Source organism: Ruditapes philippinarum, unplaced genomic scaffold, assembly GCF_026571515.1.
Source record: "Ruditapes philippinarum isolate M1 unplaced genomic scaffold, ASM2657151v2 ctg7897_1_1_1_1, whole genome shotgun sequence".
In the NCBI taxonomy this organism is placed as follows: Eukaryota; Metazoa; Mollusca; class Bivalvia; order Venerida; family Veneridae; genus Ruditapes; species Ruditapes philippinarum.
Genome location: NW_026863015.1, coordinates 1,657 through 23,986, shown reverse-complemented (window position 1 = coordinate 23,986; position 22,330 = coordinate 1,657). Strand labels below are relative to the sequence as shown.

Below are 22,330 nucleotides of genomic sequence, written 5' to 3'. Positions count from 1 at the left end.
GGAACCACTTTGTTCTGTAGAAATTCACTATAAAAAATCAAAACTATAGATTTCTAATGTTTCCCTTTGAGAGTGTTTCCCAGTGGTTCTAACTTGCGACTGAAATATTGAGCGAAGGGACAACTGAGGTCTTCCTCCATCAAAAAAGCTGCGAAGTCGTCATATGTCCGTAACTATATCGGTGGTACTTAAAACCCGACAATTGTTTAGTTGAATGATCGAATTGGTTGGTTGATTGGTTGATTGGTTGATTGGTTGATTGATTGATTGATTGATTGATTGATTGATTGATTGATTGATTGATTGATCGATCGATCGATCGATCGATCGATCGATCGATCGGCCGGCTGGCTGGCTGGCTGATATGTTGTCAACCTGTTGGTCTTCAAAAGGTTGTTTATATAAAAAAAAACAGGACAACTTTTGTGTCACGGTTCAGAACTGTTCAAATATGAGCAGTGCAACAACGCTACTTTCAATCATAATATCACATACTTGAATTACTTTGTCATTGTACTTCTAATAAAAGGTGAACTCCAATCGTAACTTGTCGATTCTTCCCTTCAAACTTTAGATAAGTACTATTACGACTAATTGACGAGATACAATTTGTCCCGCCTATCTTTGTTCGTATGTGGACCTAGTAATTTCAATTTTTTACTTATTCTTAAGGATTTAAATAATTAATTCAAAAGAGTAGCATGTCGAGATGAAAGGAATTGTCAAAAATAACTAAAATCAAATTGTTATAACTGTGATTTTTTTCATTTATTTTCAATCAAATTAATTTGACAAACAAAGTTGAATAACAATAAATAAAAGATCCACTCAACATCCGCTGTAAAGACAGGAATGCGGGTAGTCCGCATAAAAATCGATTCACAATATCTGAAGTCCCTGAAATATACAATTAGAAATACGTATGCGTTACAACGTATACAAAAACATCAGTTAGTTATACATAACTGAAAAAATGTCTTTTACTAAATTTACAATCGAATATAGGTTCGCATTCACAATGGAATACAAGTTTTAGAGTTAAAATTGATTAAATGTTGGTGAACTTTAGAAGGCGTTGGTATCACGTTGGTTGTATTTTTAAAAACAAAACTAACCTTTATTTTACGGTATAAAACCGCTATTTAAAGCCTTTAGTAGATTCTGCATGTATTGTAACATCCCTGTACATAAAAGTTTCCTTTCGTTCGTAAACATATGCCTTAATTATTGCGTATTTATGTGACTGTGTGTTTTGATAAAAACAACAACAATGTTGAACTTACGTGTTTAAGATTTAGCACCAGTAAGTGCTGCAGCTTTCTCCTTCCTCTCTCTCAAAATATCATCACGAAGTAATTCTGCCATAATTTCTCTTTCCTCGGCTGTGTAAGTTATCTAATAATAATTTATAGAAGTCATGTGAACTTGAAGTTTGATAAACAAACAACAGAATATAAATGTTATTTCAAAATCTCTTTCCAAATGGTTCAAAATGAAAACAAAAATGAGGTATGAGAAGATGGAAATAACTTGAAATAAAAATATTTTGATATCAGAAAGTTATGCTCTAGATATAACAATCATATCTTTCCTCTAAACTGTGAACAATATAATTATATACACTTTTAATTTCTACTCCATATTACTTTATTGCACAATGTATATAACTCAAAAACTGAGTATTCAAGACAACTTGGTCATTTAATTATGTCGAAAAAACTTCATTTCAAATTAAGCGTAACTGTTTTATTCTGACAGTTGGAAAAAAGTTGAATTTATTTTAGTCAATCTCGTTAAAACAATCAGCCATAAACAAATGATACCTCATTGCTACCCGTGGTTGGTGAGACAGTTCCATTAAGCCTGTCAGCTAGTCTTGAAGGCATTCTTGTTGGATCCCCTTCCTGGAAATCCACAGTGAATGAAACGCCAGCTGTGCCTAGTTTAGAATCTTCAGCATTTGCTACAATGTAAATATTTTACTGCATTAACTTTTTTTAATCGTTAAAAAGTTCAGTAGTACTTAAGTTTTTAAATGTTTAAAGGCACATTGTGTCTCTTTTTCTACTTTCTTAGAAAGGGCAATCATGAATTTGATATTGTTGAAATTATGGTTTTAGAGATTGTTAGATGCTTGTTATCTGAAGAAACTAGCGATAAATGTTCAATAATTTGTCATAAAAGTATAAAGAAATTTGTTATAGGATCAAATCTTTATTGAAAAATGGAATAGATTCTAGTTGTTATTGTTTTCCTATGTTTTGTGTTTGTGTTTCTATATATTGTTTAAAGGCCACATTTATAATTGTTTTCTACGATTGGACATCTTCATATGTTAACTTCTTTAAATAAAGATTATTATTATTATTGTTATTGTTATTGTTATTATTATTATTATTGTTATTATTATTATTATTATTATTATTATTATTATTATTATTATTATTTCTTTATTATTATTATTATTATTATTTCTTTATTTTATTATTAATAAAATGAAAATTTTATTCTATATATAATCTTTCAAGATTAAAATTAAATAATTAACTTCCGTACCTTCTTCGAGATCTTTGATCATATCTTCCGGAGCTTTACGTGTTACTCTGCTAGATTTATTTCCGTATTCCGGTGACGGACAAACTGAGTTCCGTTTTGGTTTTTTCTTTCCAAGACATGTACCCATTCTTATTTTAATTACAAGTAAGAATAAAATAATGAAATGCTAACAGAGTTGTTTGCTTGTCAGAGACGAAAGTAAACAGTGACGTTCTGATTATAGAAACGACGTTGAATTTGATGTCACTAACGACGTCTAAAAACACGTCACAATGAATCTACGTTTATTTTAGAAATACTTGTTTCTGAATGGTCAACTGTCAATGAGCTTCAGAAAGACATAGATTATGGACTTTCACAATGTCTTCTGCTTTTTGTTGTGATCCTCATGTATATAAAATCAGCTCATATCTAAGTACATGATGACTTCTACAGGATCGGAACCACTTTGTTCTGTAGAATTTCACTATAAAAATCAAAACTATAGATTTCTAATGTTTCCCTTTGAGAGTGTTTCCAAGTGTTTCTACTCATGATGCCAACTAGCGCCTGAAATATTAAGCGAAGGGGACAGGTGAGGTCTTTCTCCATCAGAATAGCTGGAAAGTCGCCATATGACCATAATGATATCGGTGGTACTTAAAAACTAACAGTTAGTTGAATGATCGAATTGGTTGATTAATTGATTGATTGATTGATTGATTGATTGATTAATTGCTCACTTGATTGATTGATTAAATAATTAATTAATTGATTGATTGTTTATGTGTTGTCAACCAAAGGTTTTTTATTTTAAAAAAAAAACAGGACCACTTTTTGTGTCACGGTCAAGAACTGTTGGAACGGCTGTCAATCATAATAGCACATATTCGAATTATCTTGCCATTGTACTTCTAATAAACAGTGAACCTCAATCGCAACTTGTCGTTTCTTCCCGTCAAACTTATAAATAAATACTATTACGACTAATCGATGAGATACAATTTGACCAGCCTATGGCGAGCTTGATTCTTTGTTCTTAAAACATATATCCTTCATATGTATGTGGTACTTGTAATTTCAATTCTTAACCCGATACTAATTCATAAAGATTTAGATAATTCGCTCAAAAGACTAGCATGTCGGAATGAAAGGAGTTGTCGAAAATAACTAAAATCAAACAATTATTTATGTGATTTTTTCATTTATTTTCAATCAAATTAATTTGACAAACAAAGTGGAATAACAATAAATAAAAAAAATCACTCAACAACCGCTGTAAAGACAGGAATGCAGGCAGTCCACATCAAAATCGATTCACGATATCTGAAGTCCCTAAAATATACAATTAAAATCACAAATTTAATATAAACGTATGCATTAAAGCGTGTGCAAAAACATCATTTAGTTATACATAACTGAAAATATGTCTTTTACTGAATTCACAATAGAATATATATTCGCATTAACAATGGAATACAAGTTTTAGAGTTAAAATTGATTAAATGTTGGTGAACTTTAGAAGGCGTTGGATTCATTTTGGTGGTATTAAAAAGAAAAAAAACTAAATTTATTTTAACGGTATAATACCGCTTTTTAGATTATGCATGTATATACATGTATAAAAGTAACATGCCTGTACTTGATAGTTTTCTTTCCAAATATGCTGACAAGAATAAGCCTAAATTATTGCGTATTGATGCATGTACATATTTTGATAACAACAACAACATAGAACTTACGGTTTAAGATTTAGCACCAGTAAGTGCTGCAGCTTTCTCCTTCCTCTCTCTCAAAATATCATCACGAAGTAATTCTGCCATAATTTCTCTTTCCTCGGCTGTGTAAGTTATCTAATAATAATTTATAGAAGTCATGTGAACTTGAAGTTTAATAGATAATTAATGAAAACAAAAACGAATTATGAAAAGATGGCAAAAACTAACAATTTGAAATAAATTTGACATAGATAAAAAACATTTTGATATCAAAACCAAATGAAAAAATAGTTTTAAGCATTAATACTTCCTAAGGATAAAACATTTATATCTTTCCTTTAAATTGTAAACAATATAATACTTTCTTAATACAAATTTATATGAGCCGCGTCACGACAAAACCAACATAATGTGTTTGCGACCAGCATGGATCCAGGCTGTTCGTTTTTAGACCGTATAACAAGTAAAGAAACTGACAGCGAACAGCATGGATCTTGATCAGACTGTGCGGATGCGAAAGTTGGTCTGGATCCATGCTGGTCGCAAACCCATTATGTTGGTTTTGTCGTGACGCGGCTCATATAGTTTCTTCTTCAAATTACATTATTATACAATGTATATAACATGGTTATTCAAATCAACTTGATAATAAAAGCATGTCGGTAAAACTTGGTTTCAAATTAAGCGTATCAGTTTTATTCAGTTAAAAAATATTTATAGTCAAACAATTTCGTTAAAACAATCGGCCACAAACAAATGATACCTCATTTTTGTCCATGGTTGGTGAGACAGTCCCGTTAAGCCTGTCGGCTAGTCTTGAAGGCATTCTTGTTGGATCCCCTTCCTGGAAATCCACAGTGAATGAAACGCCAGCTGTGGCTAGTTTAGAATCTTCTGCATTTGCTACAATATATATAAATATAATACTGCAATTTCATGTTTGACATTAAAAGATTCAGATGTAATTAAGCTTTTAACACTTAAAGTACCATAGACCGACAGTTCCATTGTTGCTTTCTATCGTTTTACAATAAATGTTGACGGTACATTTCTTATTGTGTCCCTGATATGAAGTTCTTATACGGAGTTGAATTAAATACTTGATTTTAATGAACGAATGAATATAGAGAATAATAGGTTGGTGCCGTGGATGGAGAAAGTTTATCTGGCGAGGCGGAGGAATTTATTGGGTGAGCCGTAGGCGAACCCAATAGATTCCGAAGCAGAGCCAGATAAACTTTCTCCATCCACGGCACCAATCTATTATTCTATTTATCCTGTCACCGTTTTTATAAAGAATTTTATTAGGCAAACTACCTTTAATCACACTATCGGAAATGTTTCTATATAAACAAAGAAGGCCCGAAGCGTGCATTATTCTACAACAATGCACTCGCCGTTCTTATTATCTCCCTGTGTATTTTCACATTGAGGGCGCCATTTTGTTTGAAAAATGTGATAAATAAAAACAATTTTTTATCGAATTTTGTTGTGAAAACTATCTAAAATGAAAGAAAATGGTCTAACTAAGAAAATGAATTCGAACACCAATATCTTTTATTCAGTCGTTAACGCTGTACAGACGTTTAAAGTATTGTTTACGTGACGTCACAATGTAGCGCCAAACAGCACGTGCAAAACAATCAAATCAAGTACGCTATTTTAATGGCGCAAACGAGTTAAGTTTTACATTTATTTCACTTTTAATAATTTTTATTTCGCTTGAAAAATTATAGAGTGAAATAAAATAAACAAACAAAGTTTTATCAACGTTTCCAAAATTCGTTATTCTACACACAGAAGATTTAACGACAGTTTTTATATTTGTTCTTAAAAAGTAGTCCGGCAAACATGCATACCACGTGATCAAGTGCCGTAGATCAGTAAAAATATACGGCACCTTGTTATCGGGCCGAAATTGAAACAAGTGACAGGATAAACACTGCTATTCGTCCAATAAAGTTGTGTAGCTTGTATATGTGTCCTTTTTGCCATCAGTATGATACTAAACAATGTACATGTATATTGATATTCTTTAATTCACATTACAAATTCTTAAGGAGAAACACACATCAAAATTGAGAAAATGAATTAAAATCAACAACGTATTTTTTTGTATTATATAAAAGCTACAAATACTTCGAGGATATATAATTTGATTTGACATGGTACTTTAAATTTAGGCACGAATGAAAACGACTATAGATCGAACAATATGGACTTGGGTTTGATTTTTGGAACAGAAAATAAAAATGAGCCGTGTCACGACAAAACCAACATAATGGGTTTGCGACCAGCATGGATCCAGACCAGCCTGCGCATCCGCGCAGTCTGATCAGGATCCATGCTGTTCGCTATCAGTTTCTCTACTTGCGGATGCGCAGGCTGGTCTGGATCCATGCTGGTCGCAAACCCATTATGTTGGTTTTGTCATGACACGGCTCAAATGATGCTATATGGGGTACATACGGATTTTGTGATCAGAGAAATGAAAACGATGAAAAGTTAATATGATTGGATCCATTTTATGAAATTAAATTTTAACATCACGTGGTGCAAATGCTGGAGGTTCATTGGTTACATTTTATAATGTGTGAAATTAAAAAATATATATATTACAAAGTGTTTATCATACATCATCACAGTATAATTATAGCTATATTTTTCTATATGCCGTAACTAAAGTAATAAACAGATAAATACTTCAACATTTTCTTCTATAATCTCCAAGATTAAAATTATATAATTAACTTCCGTACCTTCTTCTAGATCTTTGATCATATCTTCCGGAGCTTTGTGTGTTGCTCTTCTAGATTTATTTCCGTATTCCGTAGACGGACAAACAGAGTTCCGTTTTGGTTTTTTCTTTCCAAGACATGTTCCCATTCTTATTTTGATTTGAAGTAAGAATAGAATAATATAATGCTAGCTGGGTTATTTGCTTGTCAGAGACGAAAGTAAACAGTGACGTTCTGTTCATAGAAACGACGTTGAATATGACGTCACTAACGACGCCTGAAAACACGTCACAATTCATCTACTTTTTTGTTGATTTTTTCTTTCTTTTTTATTGGAATACTTGTTTCTAACCAGTCAAACGTCAAATAATTTTATGGAGATTTTCCTAATGATATGATTGTCAATATGTACTTTTTACTTTATCATCTTTTAAACGGATGACTGAGCTTCACTTATCCTGCCGATCTGCTGACTGAAGCCGATGGGAATAGACCTACAAGGTACGGTCGGGGAAGAATTCTAGGAACAGACGGCTTAAAAAAACATGCCGTTAGCTAGCGTAGGCCTAATGTCCAGCCCTTGTCATGTTCTTAATCTCTCAAGTTTTGGCTAATACTCTGTGGAAGTTAAACGGAGGTAGCCTAAATCATCACCATATTGTGCTACACATTTAACCCTTAAAGGGCATTATACAATGTACTCCAATATGAAACCTATCTACAAAAATGGCCTTTTTTGTTTCCGTGACGAAATTTCGAATGTCCTGGGACTGGATAGTTTTTCCTACAAAGTTACCTCCCTTTTATGCATTGCAATACTTTTTTCATGTTGAGTTACTCCCCTTTGTTTCCTTACTCCATTTGTATTATGTAATTGGAGCGTGCATCACGTGTAAGTTTGAATTTTTATCTTTATTTATAATAATTAAGTGTAGTTTTATGAAATGTCTTTATTTTTTTAAGTTTCTACTATATATGTATGTCATCTTTTGAATGTAGGTACAAAACAGAAATTCCAACAGTTCAATCGCTGCCACATTCAACGTAGGCCTACATATGCACTGATAAAGATTAAATTACTAAATTAGATCTAGATCTACACATGTAGAATCAAGTGTACAGTACATTGATATAGAGTCTAACATCTAATAATGACGGGCTTTGTTTTTTACTTTCGGTTTAATTTCTAGAATATCATTTTACAAATTACATGCAATCTGATACCATTGACATGTAGATCTGTAGGACGTTTAAGGTAATTTCCTATTTTCGGTTTGGAAGAGTTGATAAGAACATACTGTAACTTTTGTTAAGGTAATAAGTTGTATTGTATATACTTTTAACTTTAGTTCACCTATTTCAGTAAGTATTTCAAATCTTCAACTGAGTATTTTTAACCATGATGTTTCAAAATTTAAATAGGAAATTAATAACTAGGAAGCTAGATTGTCTTCAAAATAAATATAAACTACTAATCCACCAGGGACTTTGCCAAGGTAAAAGCCAAAGGCCTAAGGCATAAATTTGGAAAAATTAATTCGTATTTTGGGAAATTTTAAAGTTGAAAATCTACCATATACAAAACTTTCAAAAAACATCAGTACATGGGTATGTTCATTAAAACCTGAAGCTATTTTGGATTGGGAATTGGGCATTATTTTGGCCCCTGGTAATAGGGCGAAAATTCCCTGTCCACGCAGTTAAATTTTTAGTTTTTGGTCACCCACTATATAAATTTTTGTATACATGTCAGGTCAGTCTAGTCAGTCTAAATTCTTCTCCATTGACTATGGCTACTAACCAAGGGGACTGTATCATTTACAAGATCCTTATAACAAATAGTAAATATTCACTGTTGATTTTTTCTACCGTTATGTTTTCTTAATATTTGTACTTTTTCAGACATACTGACTAGAACTTCACCATGGCAACTTCATCTGCCTCTGTTAGATGGCGAGTACAAGGAAATACTCACTTCTTCAGTGCGAGTACTACAAGTGTCCCTGTTGTACAGAAGGGAAGGTACCAGAAAGCCCTCGCATGCTACGAGAGTGCTCATTCAGTAGGATCTTGTGATGAAGATATTTCCTCCGCTGCTAAAAACGTGGGAGTTACAGCATGGAAAATGGCAAAACTGGCTGTTGATACAGGTACATGTGTATATGAATTTTAAAAAAAAAATGAATTCAATAGGGAACGATCTGAGATAAGCATCGAATACGTCACTGATAAAAGACCTGTTCTAAAAATAGCCACATATCGATAACTTTCGGACAAGGAAACTGGTTAATCTACATGTAGATTATACAACATGTAATGGTTACGAATACTTTTATTCACATTTCTCTCAATGGAAATGATGTTCCTGGAGTTAAACTTGCGTAAAGCATGATTGAGATGGTTTAAAACTATCAGGAAAATAAAGATGATACTGTATAGTGAAAAAGAAATAACTTTCGGGGCAATACTTTCCCTGCATGTCAATCTGAGAAAAATGCCGGTGGTTGGCAATTTGTTTTTGTTTCACTGTATATCAAAATTAGAAATGGTGATATGATATTGTATGATTTTATGAAATTGGGACTAAAAATGAAAGTGTATCTTTCTGTCCAAGATAAACCGTACAAAATTTTGTTTCTATTCAATGGCTACGAGTAATAGATTAATGATTAATATCTTAATTCTTTAATAATTTTAGAATAAGCAAAACTCTGCATTTTTCCTATTTTTCCTAATAAACAAGCCCTCTACTGCCGATGCCAATTCTAGTATTTATTTTATCAGAAATAATGTATACGTACATGCATGCTTGCATGTATATTTAAACTGAATTGACAATTGAGGTCCGTGATTTAACATACACTGTTTACGTATATACAATAAAATACATTTGTTTTTTATTTTATGTCTCGCACAAAATGTTTGTTGTTAAAATCATCGCCAATTACTGGTGCATTTTTTAAACTTCGCCTCATCAATCAAAAGAGTCAAACTTTTTTTCTGCCTGAATGAAAAATTGTTTATGACAAAAACCGTTTTATTGACAAATATAGAGGCCAGAGCAGATTGTGACATATGTTTAAATTTAACTTTAAAAAAGTACAGTGTGTAGTTGTCCCTTTTCTTTTCACACTAAATTCCATTTCCAACTTGTTTGCATTCTACAATTTCTTTAAATATTGCACGTAAACAAAGTAAATATACGCTGATTAACATCATATATAATGTGTACTCCCTAATCCCTTGTCCGAAAGTCAGTACAGGTGATGTAGTGGTGATTAGGTTAAATCTATTTTTAGAACAGTGTTACCTTCAGATCGAAGGCTATTCATTACTGTTTCATATAATTTGTAAGATTTTTGGATGTACTATTTGCTGTAGGGTTAGACCTCAATTCTTTATGCAAAATTTCAGATCATTCGCACACTTCTTTTTTCCAAAATAATAATTCAAATTGTAAAAAAATGACCCAAAATAAAAAGCGTTTAAACGCTTTTCACTCAGATCGGGCTACGAACAGCATAAAAGTACGATTTTCAATTTATTTCAAAGTATATTTCTCAACTATCTTTGCATACATTTCTGTTTAAAGTTCCCCAGTTCATTTATGTAAGAATTCTAATATTATATTTTTAGGCTTTTAAACCTCAGTGGAGTCCCTTTAAAGTTTTAATCATGAACTATTGTTTTGTAAGAAACAGTTATTTTACATTTTGCAGGAGACAAGTGGCCAGTGATTAAGATATATTTGAAGCAGTCATTAAAGTATTTCAACCATGCCTTCCGGAAAGGTAAAAGTTGCGGGAAATCAAATAAATGGCTTGACAATATCATCGCTCAATGCAGGTAAATCATTTTGTCCTTCTGTTCTTGAAGTCAGGACCAAGTACTATGCAAACTGTTGGCTGTACTTTAGATCTGTTATTTCTGTAAACATCTTTTTGATATTTCCTGTAACCATGTTGTTGATATATTCCTCTGACTTTGAAACATTTGACCTCTATTGCCTTGGTTTTGTATTTCCATGACATAGTTGATGTGATGTGTCCATCTTAGACATGGAATTTTATTATGGAGGGAATCTTATTTGCTAGCATAGGGAAGGCTTTGTGTAGCATTCAGGACTAAATTAACCAGTGTACAACTTATCCACATTCATGGGATACCCATAGTTGATTAACCATGATTAATATATAGTTGGATAAAAGTTCATTGCTGGGCAGTTGGGTGATATTCTGGCTACCTAGCCACTGCCTTGAAAATTATGCATGAAGTTACACTTAAGGCAATCCTCATTATCTATGAAAGCTTGAAATTTACTACATGACCCTGTGCAGATATCACTTTAGACACATCCAAAAGTGATATTCATGTGGGAAAACAAAGATTTAAAAAATATTTGTTAGTGTTTCAAATCATTATATTGCTTATTGCTTGTATACATGAAAAGAGCTTTTACTCATATGCTATTTCAACTGCAAGGTTCTTACGATTTTCCCAAAGTTTGTCTATAATATTAATCATTGGTTGTATGTAAAAATCTCCTTTTCTCACAGGTTGATAAACAATAATAAATAATGAAATCCATTATTTAAGATGGTTTACTTACAGGGGTTGTTGGGAAGAAATAGGAAATGCAACAGAATCTTTGAAGGAGACTGATGAAGAAGATCGTATTGTAACAATAAGGGAATGTATTGATTTTATACCGACCACTGACATGAAAGCTGAATGTTTCTTGGCCATTGCGGGTATGTGTTAAGTAATAGAAAGAGCACCGAAACACGAGGCTATCTGATTTGTACGAGGGGGTGTAGCCCCCGAGTATAAATCAGATTGCCGAGTGTTTTGGTGTTCTTTCTCTTTTGTATCATAGTCAAACATGACAGCATGTTCCCTGTTGTCATAATACGAAACCCCAGAAAAAAATGAACCAATGAACGAGCATTTGAATATGACATTTCTGCCCCTTTCCCTTTCTCTGCCGTCACAATATGTAAACCCCAGCAAAAATGAACCAATCAACTGGCATTATCTGGAGTGCGGGTAACTGATACCTGCACTCCAGTTACCGCACTGTGCATGTATATGTATAAGATTTAACTCTGACGCATTTTCAACAGAAAGGTCCCCAAACTATGATACAACTTCATTTAATTTGCATGCAATGGATATAATGAGCATGAATAATTTATGCATGTGTTTGAATAATATATTATATTCAGAGGTACATAATACTTTAAAAAGTTTCAATCAAGTGAATTGTGAGTTGTATCATATGGGATTAGAAGTCAGTCACTTGCAGACCAATTATTTGGTTAGATGGACTGATGACCGAGATATGACAAAAAAAAGTGTTAAAAATCAGCATAAAATATCAAGATAAACAAACAAATAATATGGCTCGCCATTATTGAGAGGCAAACATAGCTTAATGAATTTTTTTTTAAACTTTTTTTTACATTAACCAATAGGTGTCCTTGGCAGAGTAGGTGGTTGTTGACTTCAAGCCACTTGCCCCTCACTGCTGTGGGTTTGATCCTGCCAGGGACTTTAGGTTCTATTATGTGAGGAAGTTATTATCCCCCTCCGATGGAATCGGGAGGGGGATATAGATTTGGCGTTGTCTGTACGTTCGTCCGTCCGTCCATCCGCACTCACAGGACAGTAATTATGTGGCTAGAGGGACAATAGGTAACTGTTCTTTCTCTTTGATGTCATTCATTCCGTAATGCTTTTATGTGGCTATTTTCTTTTGCGTGGCTAAAAAGAACAATAGAGAGAACAATAGAGTAGCCACATAATTACTCTCCTGTTAGAACGTCCGTCCGTCCGAATTTCGTTTCCGGAGTAGTTCTCTGCAACTAATGGCTGAAATCCAACGAAACTTTATGGAAATGTTGAACAGCATGTGAAGTTGTGCACCTGGGTATTTTCGTCTGGATATTTTTAGTATTTTTAGAGTTATTGCCCTTGACTTGGTAAAATTTTGTAATTTACAACTTGTGTCGCATGTAACTCAAAAAGTATTTGACCTAGAGTCATTAAACTTTACAGGAATGTTGATCCGTATGTGTAGTTGTGCACCTGGGTATTTTCGTCTGGATATTTTTAGTATTTTTAGAGTTTTTGCCCTTGACTTAGTAAAATTTTGTAATTTTCAACTTGTGTCGCATGTAACTCAAAAAGTATTTGACCTAGAGTCATGAAAATTTACAGGAATGTTGATCAGCATGTGTAGTTGTGCACCTGGGTATTTTCGTCTGGATATTTTTAGTATTTTTAGAGTTATTATCCTTGACTTAGTAAAATTTTGCAATTTTCAACTTGTGTCACATGTAACTCAAAAAGTATTTGACACACAGCAACCAAACTTTACAGGAATGATCCTAGGGTGGTCCCCTGCCAAAGTTGATCAAATGGTTCAGGTCTGTTGCATAAGTAGGTCACAGGGCCAGAAAAGGAGTTTCAAAAATGCAAAATTAAAAAATCTTGTCTGAAAGTACAAGGCCTAGAGCTTTGATATTTGGTATATGATATAACCTATAGGTCCTCTACCAAAATTGTTCAAATTTTAGCCCTGGGGTCAAAATTGGCCCCACTCCAGGGGGTCATAGATTTTCCTTATATGTATATAGTGAAAACTTAAAAATTCTTCTTGTTTGAAGGTACAAGGCTTCAAGTTCAAAGAATATTACAGTTTATGCCATGATTAATATATAAATAAAGCCTTATGTCTTCAGTTGTTGTGTTAATAATAACCAGTACTCGGCGGGGGATATAAATTCAACGAATTTGCTTGTTCAGATAGCTTACAAAATGTCAGTGGTTCTACTCATGTGCTGTTGTGCCTGAAATAATGAGAGAATGGGGCATCTGAGTTCTTCCTCCATCAGTAAAGCTGGAAGATCACCATAATGACCTTTAACAGTGTTGATCTGACTTAAAATCCAACAAAATAAACAAACCAGCAGATCATCATTACTTACATGAACTAAACTGGCTTTCTTATAAGAACCACCTAAACTGAAAAAGAAATTTGTTGACAAATGGTTCAATTTACATGGATGCATGGGTAGGTGGAAAGGGAAATGGCATAAGAATTAAAGATATTAGATTTTAATGACCTTTTCACATCAGTTAAATTAAATGAATGGGTCTTTAATAAACTTTATTTGGACTGGCCGAGGATAGTTATTTTTGCATGAATGTTTTACTATGATTTGTCATGTTAAACTTTTATTCTGGTGACACCTGGCCTCATGGCCATCTTTTTTCTACAAACTACTTTCACCTTAAATATATCATCGAAAATACCAGAGACAATCAACTTCAACCCCTGGCATATGAAATTTATTAAATATTTTTTCATCATTTTGGGAAGTTGAGAAAAGTTTTTAAAAATTGAAAAACTGCCTCGTACATGACTTGTAAATTTTTAACATTTGTATAACCTGTCACTTTTTAAGAAACATGTGAAAACATTTCAATGTTTTCACAGAAGTTGACACAATTTGATATTTTTGAGCTGCTGTTGGGGATTTCTTTTTTTCAAATTTGAGAAAAAGGGACTATTTTGGATTTGAAACTGGGCCTTAATTAAGCACCTGGTGATATGGTGAAAGTGTCCTGTATATGCCTGAGAACTCTGATTTCAGTATATGATTAAATGCCTATTTTATAACAATGATTTATGCTTAATATATACATGGATACTTATTATGTGTTTTCCCTACCACAGAGTTTCATTTTCACGATGGGGTAAAGGCTGTGGCCTTAGGAGATTACAAGAAATGCTTGTGTAGCATGCATGATTGTTTCTTCCCACTGGCGGAGGCACTAAAATATGGCCAGGGTGAGGAGAGAATTCGGAAAGAACATTCTGTACTGGAAACAGATGTTATGCTTAACAGAGCATTGGCAGAGTCAATGCAATCCAGACAAACAGGTGAGAATGACTTATTTATTTCTGCTGTATAAAGTTGATTCGATAATTAGTTGAATTTTTTTAAGGATTCAATACACTCATAAGAAGTTTGAAACCTATACTGGACAAGGAACTAGATGAGGTACAAGCCTCCTTCAATATATGTTTTATAACTGAGTACTGATTCTGTTAGACATTAACATAGATTTAGGAGGCACTGTTAAACAGGCAAACAGGTACCGGTAAGAATATTTGAAACACTACCAATATTTGTGTTTCGCTGCCAGATCCCTGTTAGTTTTTGCTCAAAAGAGCACAATAATATGCTTCACATATACTGTTTCAGAGGACATTTCCGTGCGTCTAAAAGTTAGAGAATTTAATATTCTAGAAATTTTGCATGAGAAATACTAGTAAACCATGTAAGGGTAGAATTACATAACATTTTGTTGATATTTAGGCTAGAGAAAGTTCACTTTGTCAATTCACAAAATTCGCCAATATTTCCGCGTCGCTAACTTAACCACTCATACAGTAATTGAATATCATAGATAACGTAAGAAAATAATTATATCTCATTTTTTTCCGCTGTTTAAGTGAATATATAGTTGAATATCTTAAAATATTTTGAGGTTATTATAAATTGTCAATAAATGCTTAATTCAGGGTTTTCATGTTTTCTGATATTTTTGACTTGCACCTATAAGATTATTGCATAATATTATATGCTTTGTGTATTTAAAGGTGATGTGTTATTAGAAAAAGTTCTAAAGGATGAGGAAATGTTGAACATTGACATGGTTTGGGAGATCATTGACTGGTACAAGAATGCTATTCTAAGGGTATGACATCATGGCTATTTTTAAACATTTACAAATTCATAGACTGTATACTTTGCCGAATTTGTGCAATGGACATTTGTCCTGCTTTGAATTTGGAATGATAATATGTTGTATGACATCAGATATGACATCATTATACCAATTTGATGATGTCAGGAAAGTTACTTGTGTGCTGAATGTAATTCAATAAGCCTATTTCCATTGTTTTCTTCTCTGTTATAATATATGCATTATAAAAGAATGTTAAAGGGACTCCACTGAACAATTTTAACAAGCAAGACTGGAAATACTTTTCTTTGATCTGTATATCTTTTGAAGAATGTCTGGACCAAGAACTTTTGTGTCAATTTTCAGATCATTTCCCGAACTCGTTTTTTAGAGTCATCAGTTTTACTGTGCGAAATGACCCTAAAAGGAAAAGCGTTGTAATGCTTTTCATGCAAAATGGGCTAAGAATCGCATAATAATCGATTTTCAATTGGATTCTTAGCATATTTCTCTATTACTCTTTATAAAATTTTCCATGTTTAGGAGTTTCACTTGATCTATGTAAGAATTTCAAATTTTATTTGACCTCCTTTAATACTATTGTTTATTATCTAGATGATATGTGATTCTTCACAGAAACCTATTGCCTTCATAATTTTATTTTCTATCAAATTAACTTGGAACAATGCAACATTATATGCACACAAAGTTAATATCTATTTCTTAACTAAAAGATTTTGTGAGTACATGTATGTGTTAATGAATTAATATAATTTTATTGTCAACACATTTTTTTTTCAAAAAGTATACACATACATTTTATATAAATATATATTTGAATCTTCAATCTGTATTCAGGCACGGGATGTAGATATGAAACAGGAGGCCATGGCACTCTACAAGATTGGCTTGGTTTATGATAAAGTATTCAAAGTGAAATTCCGAGCAAAAACTTACTTGAAGAAAGCTCTGGAGCTTGCTCAGTCTATGACCCCTCGAAATTTTACCACAGAAGGTTAGTTAACAATACTTTGTTTTGTAAATTGGATACCGACAATCTGTAATGGTTGTTTTGTTTTTTTCATTGGTTTTATGAAAATTACATAACAGAAGTTACTTTATTTGCCATAAGCCTTACAGTCCTTACTGGTTCTTTCATACGGGTTTCTCTTGTAATTTTCATAGTATGTAAGAATGTACTATTTTTATTTACATTTTACAGGCACCACTGAACACCTCTTACAGATTTGTGATGGTTTTACTCTGGTGCTGCCAGCTCTTGCCTGAAATAATGCATAAAAGGGTTCCTCAGGCCATCCTCCATTAGTATAAGTGAAAAGTTACCATATGACCTTGACATTGTCAATGTTACTTTTCTGTATAATTTAATAAGAATTGCATTTGAGTGAGCTGGCTAAAATGGAAAGCTAAGATAAAAATTGTAGAATAATGTTTAAACAAGTTAAACTTTGTCTTAAGATGTCTTTTTATATGATAAGTCTACTTAATTCTGGGCTCTCAATTATCTTGAAGATTTTCCTGTTGTGTCAAATAAATAAACGACACTCATAAGCTTTTTTAGCTTTCTGCCCAGTCCCAAAATGTATTGTGGAAATATTGTTCATCATTCATCATGCAAAATGTAAATATATCAAATGAATTTGTTTTAATAAAACAATAAAAGTGTTTATAAGTAACAGTCAATTTCTTGGAAGGAACAAAGAATAAAATTATTTCTATTTTCTATGTTAGAATGGTTCAAAGATTGTACTTCCATCCTTGAGAGGTACCAGCAGGAAACAGTTCAGTATGAGCAAGAAAAAGACAACAAACTCAAGGAAGAAGCCAGGAAAAAGCTTAAACCGGAGATTGATGAACTGGACAAGCACGAAACTGACACCGTCTTAGAATTCCTTCGATTCGTGTACAAGAAGTATCCACGAAAGAATGCTGCTCACAAACTTGATGTGACAGATGATACGAAGCAATTGGAATTTGACCAGAGGTATAAATTACTTCAGAAAGCTGTCATACATTTTCATCCTGACAGAGTAGTGGCGGAGGAAGAGGGACTAGAGGCGAAGCTGTTGAGTGAAGAGATTACAAAACGTTTAACAAAGAGATACGAGAACATAAAATCTCAGAAGTGAAGGAAGCAAAAAAGGGTTGTCACAAAGCATTTTGGAATAGGATCAGAATGTTCATTGAAACTGTATATTATATCTTTATAAAGAATTGGACAAAAATATTCATAACATCTTATATTTTTAAACTGGAAAGAAATAGCAGACTTTTAATGATAAAGATTCGAGAAAGATACTGTGTGGAGATGAAACTCAAATTTTAGTAGTAAATGTAAGAAAGGTTGTGCTTGAGATTTGATTGAGCTTCATTTCATTTTATACCAATAATACTCATATTGAGTCACTTTTTTCACTGAAAAGAAATGTGCAAGTTGACTGATTTAGATTTGAGAAAGAAACTTGGTGAAATGGAAACTCAGGAATAAAGACATACTTTTCAGAAATCTTTTCAAGAGATTGTTACATATTGATATGTTTTACTTTTTTTTTTTTTTTCTAGCATGTAGTGGTTAGTGTTCAATATCCTCAGTACATTTGCATTTAACAGTATGAATATAGGTACAATCTTGTTCACATACATGTACATCACATGTTTTATTTTTAGCTTGTCTGTTTTGAAGAGTAAAAGTCCAGCTATAATGATCACTTTGAAGGTCGTTCAAAAACTTTATTGAAACTTGGAATGCTTCCTTATCATAACAATATGCAGTTGTTAGACAAGTGGCATTATTCTGAAAGCAATATTTTTGGAGTTATGTCCCTTTTTAGTCCCCTACCGGTTTACCGGAGGGGACTTTAGGTTTACCGTCCGTCTGTCTGTCCGTCCGTCCACAAAACTGGATCCCGCGATAACTTGAAAAGTACTGAAAATATTTTTATGAAACTTGGTATATCGATAGATGGCAGTATGGAGATTATGCACGTCTTTTTCTTTTCTTCCTATGTTGAAAATTCTGGTTGCTATGGCAACAAAAAGGCTGAAAATATGGCAAATTTTACACATAAACTGGATCCAGTGATAACACAAAAAGTACAAGAAATATTTTTATGAAACTTGATATATGGATAGAAGGCAGTATGGAGATTATGCACGTCTTTTTCTTTTCTTCCTATGTTGAAAATTCTGGTTGCTATGGCAACAGATAGACTGAAAGTATGGTCAATTTTACACATAAACTGAATCCAGTGATAACTCAAAAAGTACTGGAAATATTTTTATGAAACTCAAAAAGTACTGGAAATATTTTTATGAAACTTGACATATGGGTAGATGGCAGTCTTGAGATTATGCATGTCTTATCTGTTCTTCCTATTTTGAAAAATATTGGTTGCCTTGGCAACAAATAGGCTTAAAACTTGGCAAATATAACAATATTTGTGATTAGTCAAAAAGAGCTGGAAAAATTTATGAAATTGCATCTTTAATTCAAGAGTTATCTCCTCTTTAAGAATTTTGCTTTTAAAATGTTATATTTTGGTAACAGGGATGTTTCAAATATTAACTTTAGAGTGTCCTTCAATCCGTCTGTCTGTCTGTTCATAAAAACTGTTTCTTTTTATCACTTTAAAAGAACTTTTCCAACAAATTTACTTAAAATAGAGAAAAATTGAAACATTAGTGAATGGCCAATGGCCCTTTAGAATGTTGATGGGGGTTCTAACCGGTAGGGGACTTATGCATTGCTTGCAATACTATGATAATTGCTTGTTTACTTTAGACGAGCACTGACACATCATAAAGTGCTCTTGTTTAGTTTCTATTTTTACAGTTAACTGAAAGTCATTTTATGTTTGGGTTATCTGAAATAATGTGTTTTAAAAATGGCAAAAAGATATTGAATTAGAATAAGCAGCATCCCTTTAAGCATTTAGGGTCACCCAATTTACTACACGTTGTATCCCATTTAGTATCATTCCTCTATGCATGGGACAAAGAGCTTAGATATTGGGTATGAGGCAATTAGTAATCGACCTTGACCAAACATAACATAAATAATGGCCCTGGGGTCTGTCCATTCCAATGCAGAAACTTCTGTTACTTAGTCTCCTACTAAAAAAGATGAAAATTTAAAGTGTTCTTTACTGAAACTAAAAACGCATTGAACCTGTGTAAGATATTTGATTAGTAGAGGAAGAATTATCAAGTAGGATACTACAAAAGGTATATAAATCATGGCACAAGAGTCCAAAATTGTAGTTACCATGGAAACTTTTTCTTTGTCTCCACTTTTCCATTAAAACCGATGATCACCTAAGGCATACATGGAACAGTTGTTGGAAAAATGTTCTTCACTAGATTGTATAGGCATATTTTATGACTATGTTCTTAATCGCAAACATTTTCTCCTGTGTTTTGAATCCCCCAGGCTTCACCACATATATTTCTTTTAAAATCTAGTCAAAAACTCTTGATTGGTTGATTTCCTTTAATAATTATGAATCGACCAATGGTTGCTCTTATTTTATGTTTGTTTTCTTATGATCTACATTGTAAATACTGTTCTTTTTATATTTTGTTATTTAGTTGTGTTTCTCTATATTTTATCGCTTTTAATTGTTTCATTTATGTTTTGTTTGCATATACTTCATAATTAGTAATAGACTAATAGTTATGTTAAAATTTGATAATGCTCTTAAAAATCTTGTACATGTATGTGCTATAAATACATAATTTTATGATGATACATACTCCCTAGCATTTATTCAGTTTTCCTTTTTTCCCATTTTTAGCTCACCTGTCACAAAGTGACAGGGTGAGCTTTTGTGATCGCTTTTCGTCCGGCGTCCGTCCGTCCGTAAACTTTTGCTTCAAATGACATCTCCTCATAAACCACTAAGCCAATTTCATCCAAACTTCACAGGAATGTTCCTTTGGTGGTCACCTTTAAAAATTGTTCAAAGAATTTAATTCCATGCAGAACTCTGGTTGCCATGGCAACGGAAAGAAAAAACTTTAAATATCTTCTTTTAAAGAACCCAAAAAGCTAGAGCTTAGATATTTGGCATGAAACATCTTCTAATGAGTGTCTACCAAGTTTGTTCAAATAAAAGCCCTGGAGTCAAAATTGGCCCCGCCCCGGGGGTCATTGATTTTCCTTATATGTGTATAGCAAAAACTTAAAAAACCTTCTTTGAAAAAATCCCAAATAGCTAGAGTTAAGATATTAAGCATGAAACATCTTCTAGTAAGTGTCTACAAAGTTTGTTCAAATTAAAGCCCTGGGGTCAAAATTGGCCCCGCCCCGGGGGTCATTGAATTCCTTATATGTGTATAGCAAAAACTTAAAAAATCTTCTTTGAAAAAACCAAATTAGCTAGAGTTTAAATAATAAGCAATATGAAACATCTTCTAATAAGTGTCTACAAAGTTTGTTCAAATAAAAGCCCTGGGATCAAAACTGCCCCCGCCCCAGGGGTGTCATTGTTTTTAACTATATGTGTATAGTAAAAACTTAAAAAATCTTCTTTTAAAAAACCCAATGAGCTAGAGCTTAGATGTTTAGCATGAAACATCTTCTTATGGGTGTCTACCAATTTTGTTCAAATAAAAGCCCTTGGGTTAAAATTAACTCTGCGGGGGGGGGGGGGGGGGGGGGGAGAAGGTCATTGTTTTTCCTTATATGTGTATAGCAAAAAACTTAACATCATGAAACATCTTCTAATGGGTGTCTTAATTCCAAGTTTGTTCAAATAAAAGCGCTGGGGTTTAAACTGGCCGCTTCGGGGGCCTATATACAGGTGAGCGACCTCAGGGCCATCATGGCCCTCTTGTTTAAAGATCTCCCAAGTTTTCCTTCTTTTTTCATAAACATAAAAAAATATAGGTCCAGTTCAAATGTGGCTTCAGACAACTTATTTTTCAAATAGTTAAAGTGGCGGGTGTGAACAGGGGTCTTTCAAATTCTATTTGAAAGACCCTGGTGTTAATCACCTTAAGTGATAGTTCTAGTTAACTTTGGTAATACTAAAAACTTTGAAATAAAAACAATCACGGGTATAGGTAAAGAGATAATAGTTTAATTTTGTTTTCAATTTAAATATTTTCACATCAACTTTATTAATAGATTAAACAATTTATTATTTTATCCCTTGCCCAGACTTAGAGTAAACCTTAAATCATGTGTCTATACAGAGTTATCTTATATTGTTATAGTACTGTAGTATAAAACTGTTCATTTTTTACATCTTAAATGGTGCTTATGTGTATATATCATTAAAAATCAGTCAATAACATTTTGTTGTTTTCCTTTCTTTGGTTTGAGTGAAATGAACAATTAAACATGACTAATATCCATGCATAACAGAGTTCTATTTCAAATTATAAATTCGTATTTTATATTTGTGTTATTACATTAACGATTTTTAAAGAAGGGGCTATTGTATAAGTTCTTGGCATCAAATGCCGAATGTGTAAGGTCGCTGACTTAAAACTACTTTACATTCACTGCACCGCTGAGGATTTGAATCCTGCCAGGCACTTCGGATTCTTTCTTGTGAG

General features: G+C 32.9%; 2 protein-coding genes across 6 annotated transcripts; one reads left to right on the top strand and one right to left on the bottom strand.

The window, feature by feature from the left end:
• Positions 1–757: 757 nt before the first annotated feature.
• Positions 758–7,240, bottom strand: LOC132720872 (uncharacterized). 3 transcript variants are annotated; one of them, XM_060705100.1, is made up of 4 exons: positions 2,557–2,791; positions 1,824–1,963; positions 1,284–1,395; positions 758–897 (listed from the first exon to the last, which is right to left on the bottom strand). In XM_060705100.1, exons 1-3 carry the CDS (start codon positions 2,681–2,683, stop codon positions 1,288–1,290), a joined length of 375 nt encoding a protein of 124 aa, XP_060561083.1. In that variant the 5' UTR covers positions 2,684–2,791; the 3' UTR covers positions 758–897; positions 1,284–1,287. The 3 variants fall into 3 exon arrangements, with proteins under 3 accessions (XP_060561083.1, XP_060561082.1, XP_060561081.1); XM_060705099.1 differs by lacking the exons at positions 1,284–1,395; positions 1,824–1,963; positions 2,557–2,791 and adding exons at positions 4,278–4,388; positions 5,017–5,156; positions 7,013–7,240 and having other exon boundaries at positions 760–897; XM_060705098.1 differs by lacking the exons at positions 758–897; positions 1,284–1,395; positions 1,824–1,963; positions 2,557–2,791 and adding exons at positions 3,734–3,870; positions 4,278–4,388; positions 5,017–5,156; positions 7,013–7,240.
• Positions 7,241–7,798: 558 nt separating this feature from the next.
• Positions 7,799–22,063, top strand: LOC132720876 (uncharacterized). Of its 3 annotated transcripts, none has more exons than XM_060705105.1 (8): positions 7,799–7,883; positions 8,894–9,141; positions 10,711–10,837; positions 11,603–11,742; positions 14,733–14,939; positions 15,663–15,760; positions 16,607–16,763; positions 17,501–22,063. In XM_060705105.1, the coding sequence occupies exons 2-8, from the start codon at positions 8,916–8,918 to the stop codon at positions 17,896–17,898; spliced, it is 1,353 nt and encodes a 450-aa protein (XP_060561088.1). In that variant the 5' UTR covers positions 7,799–7,883; positions 8,894–8,915; the 3' UTR covers positions 17,899–22,063. The 3 variants fall into 3 exon arrangements, with proteins under 3 accessions (XP_060561088.1, XP_060561086.1, XP_060561087.1); XM_060705103.1 differs by lacking the exon at positions 7,799–7,883 and adding an exon at positions 8,124–8,246; XM_060705104.1 differs by lacking the exon at positions 7,799–7,883 and adding an exon at positions 8,229–8,305.
• Positions 22,064–22,330: the final 267 nt, after the last annotated feature.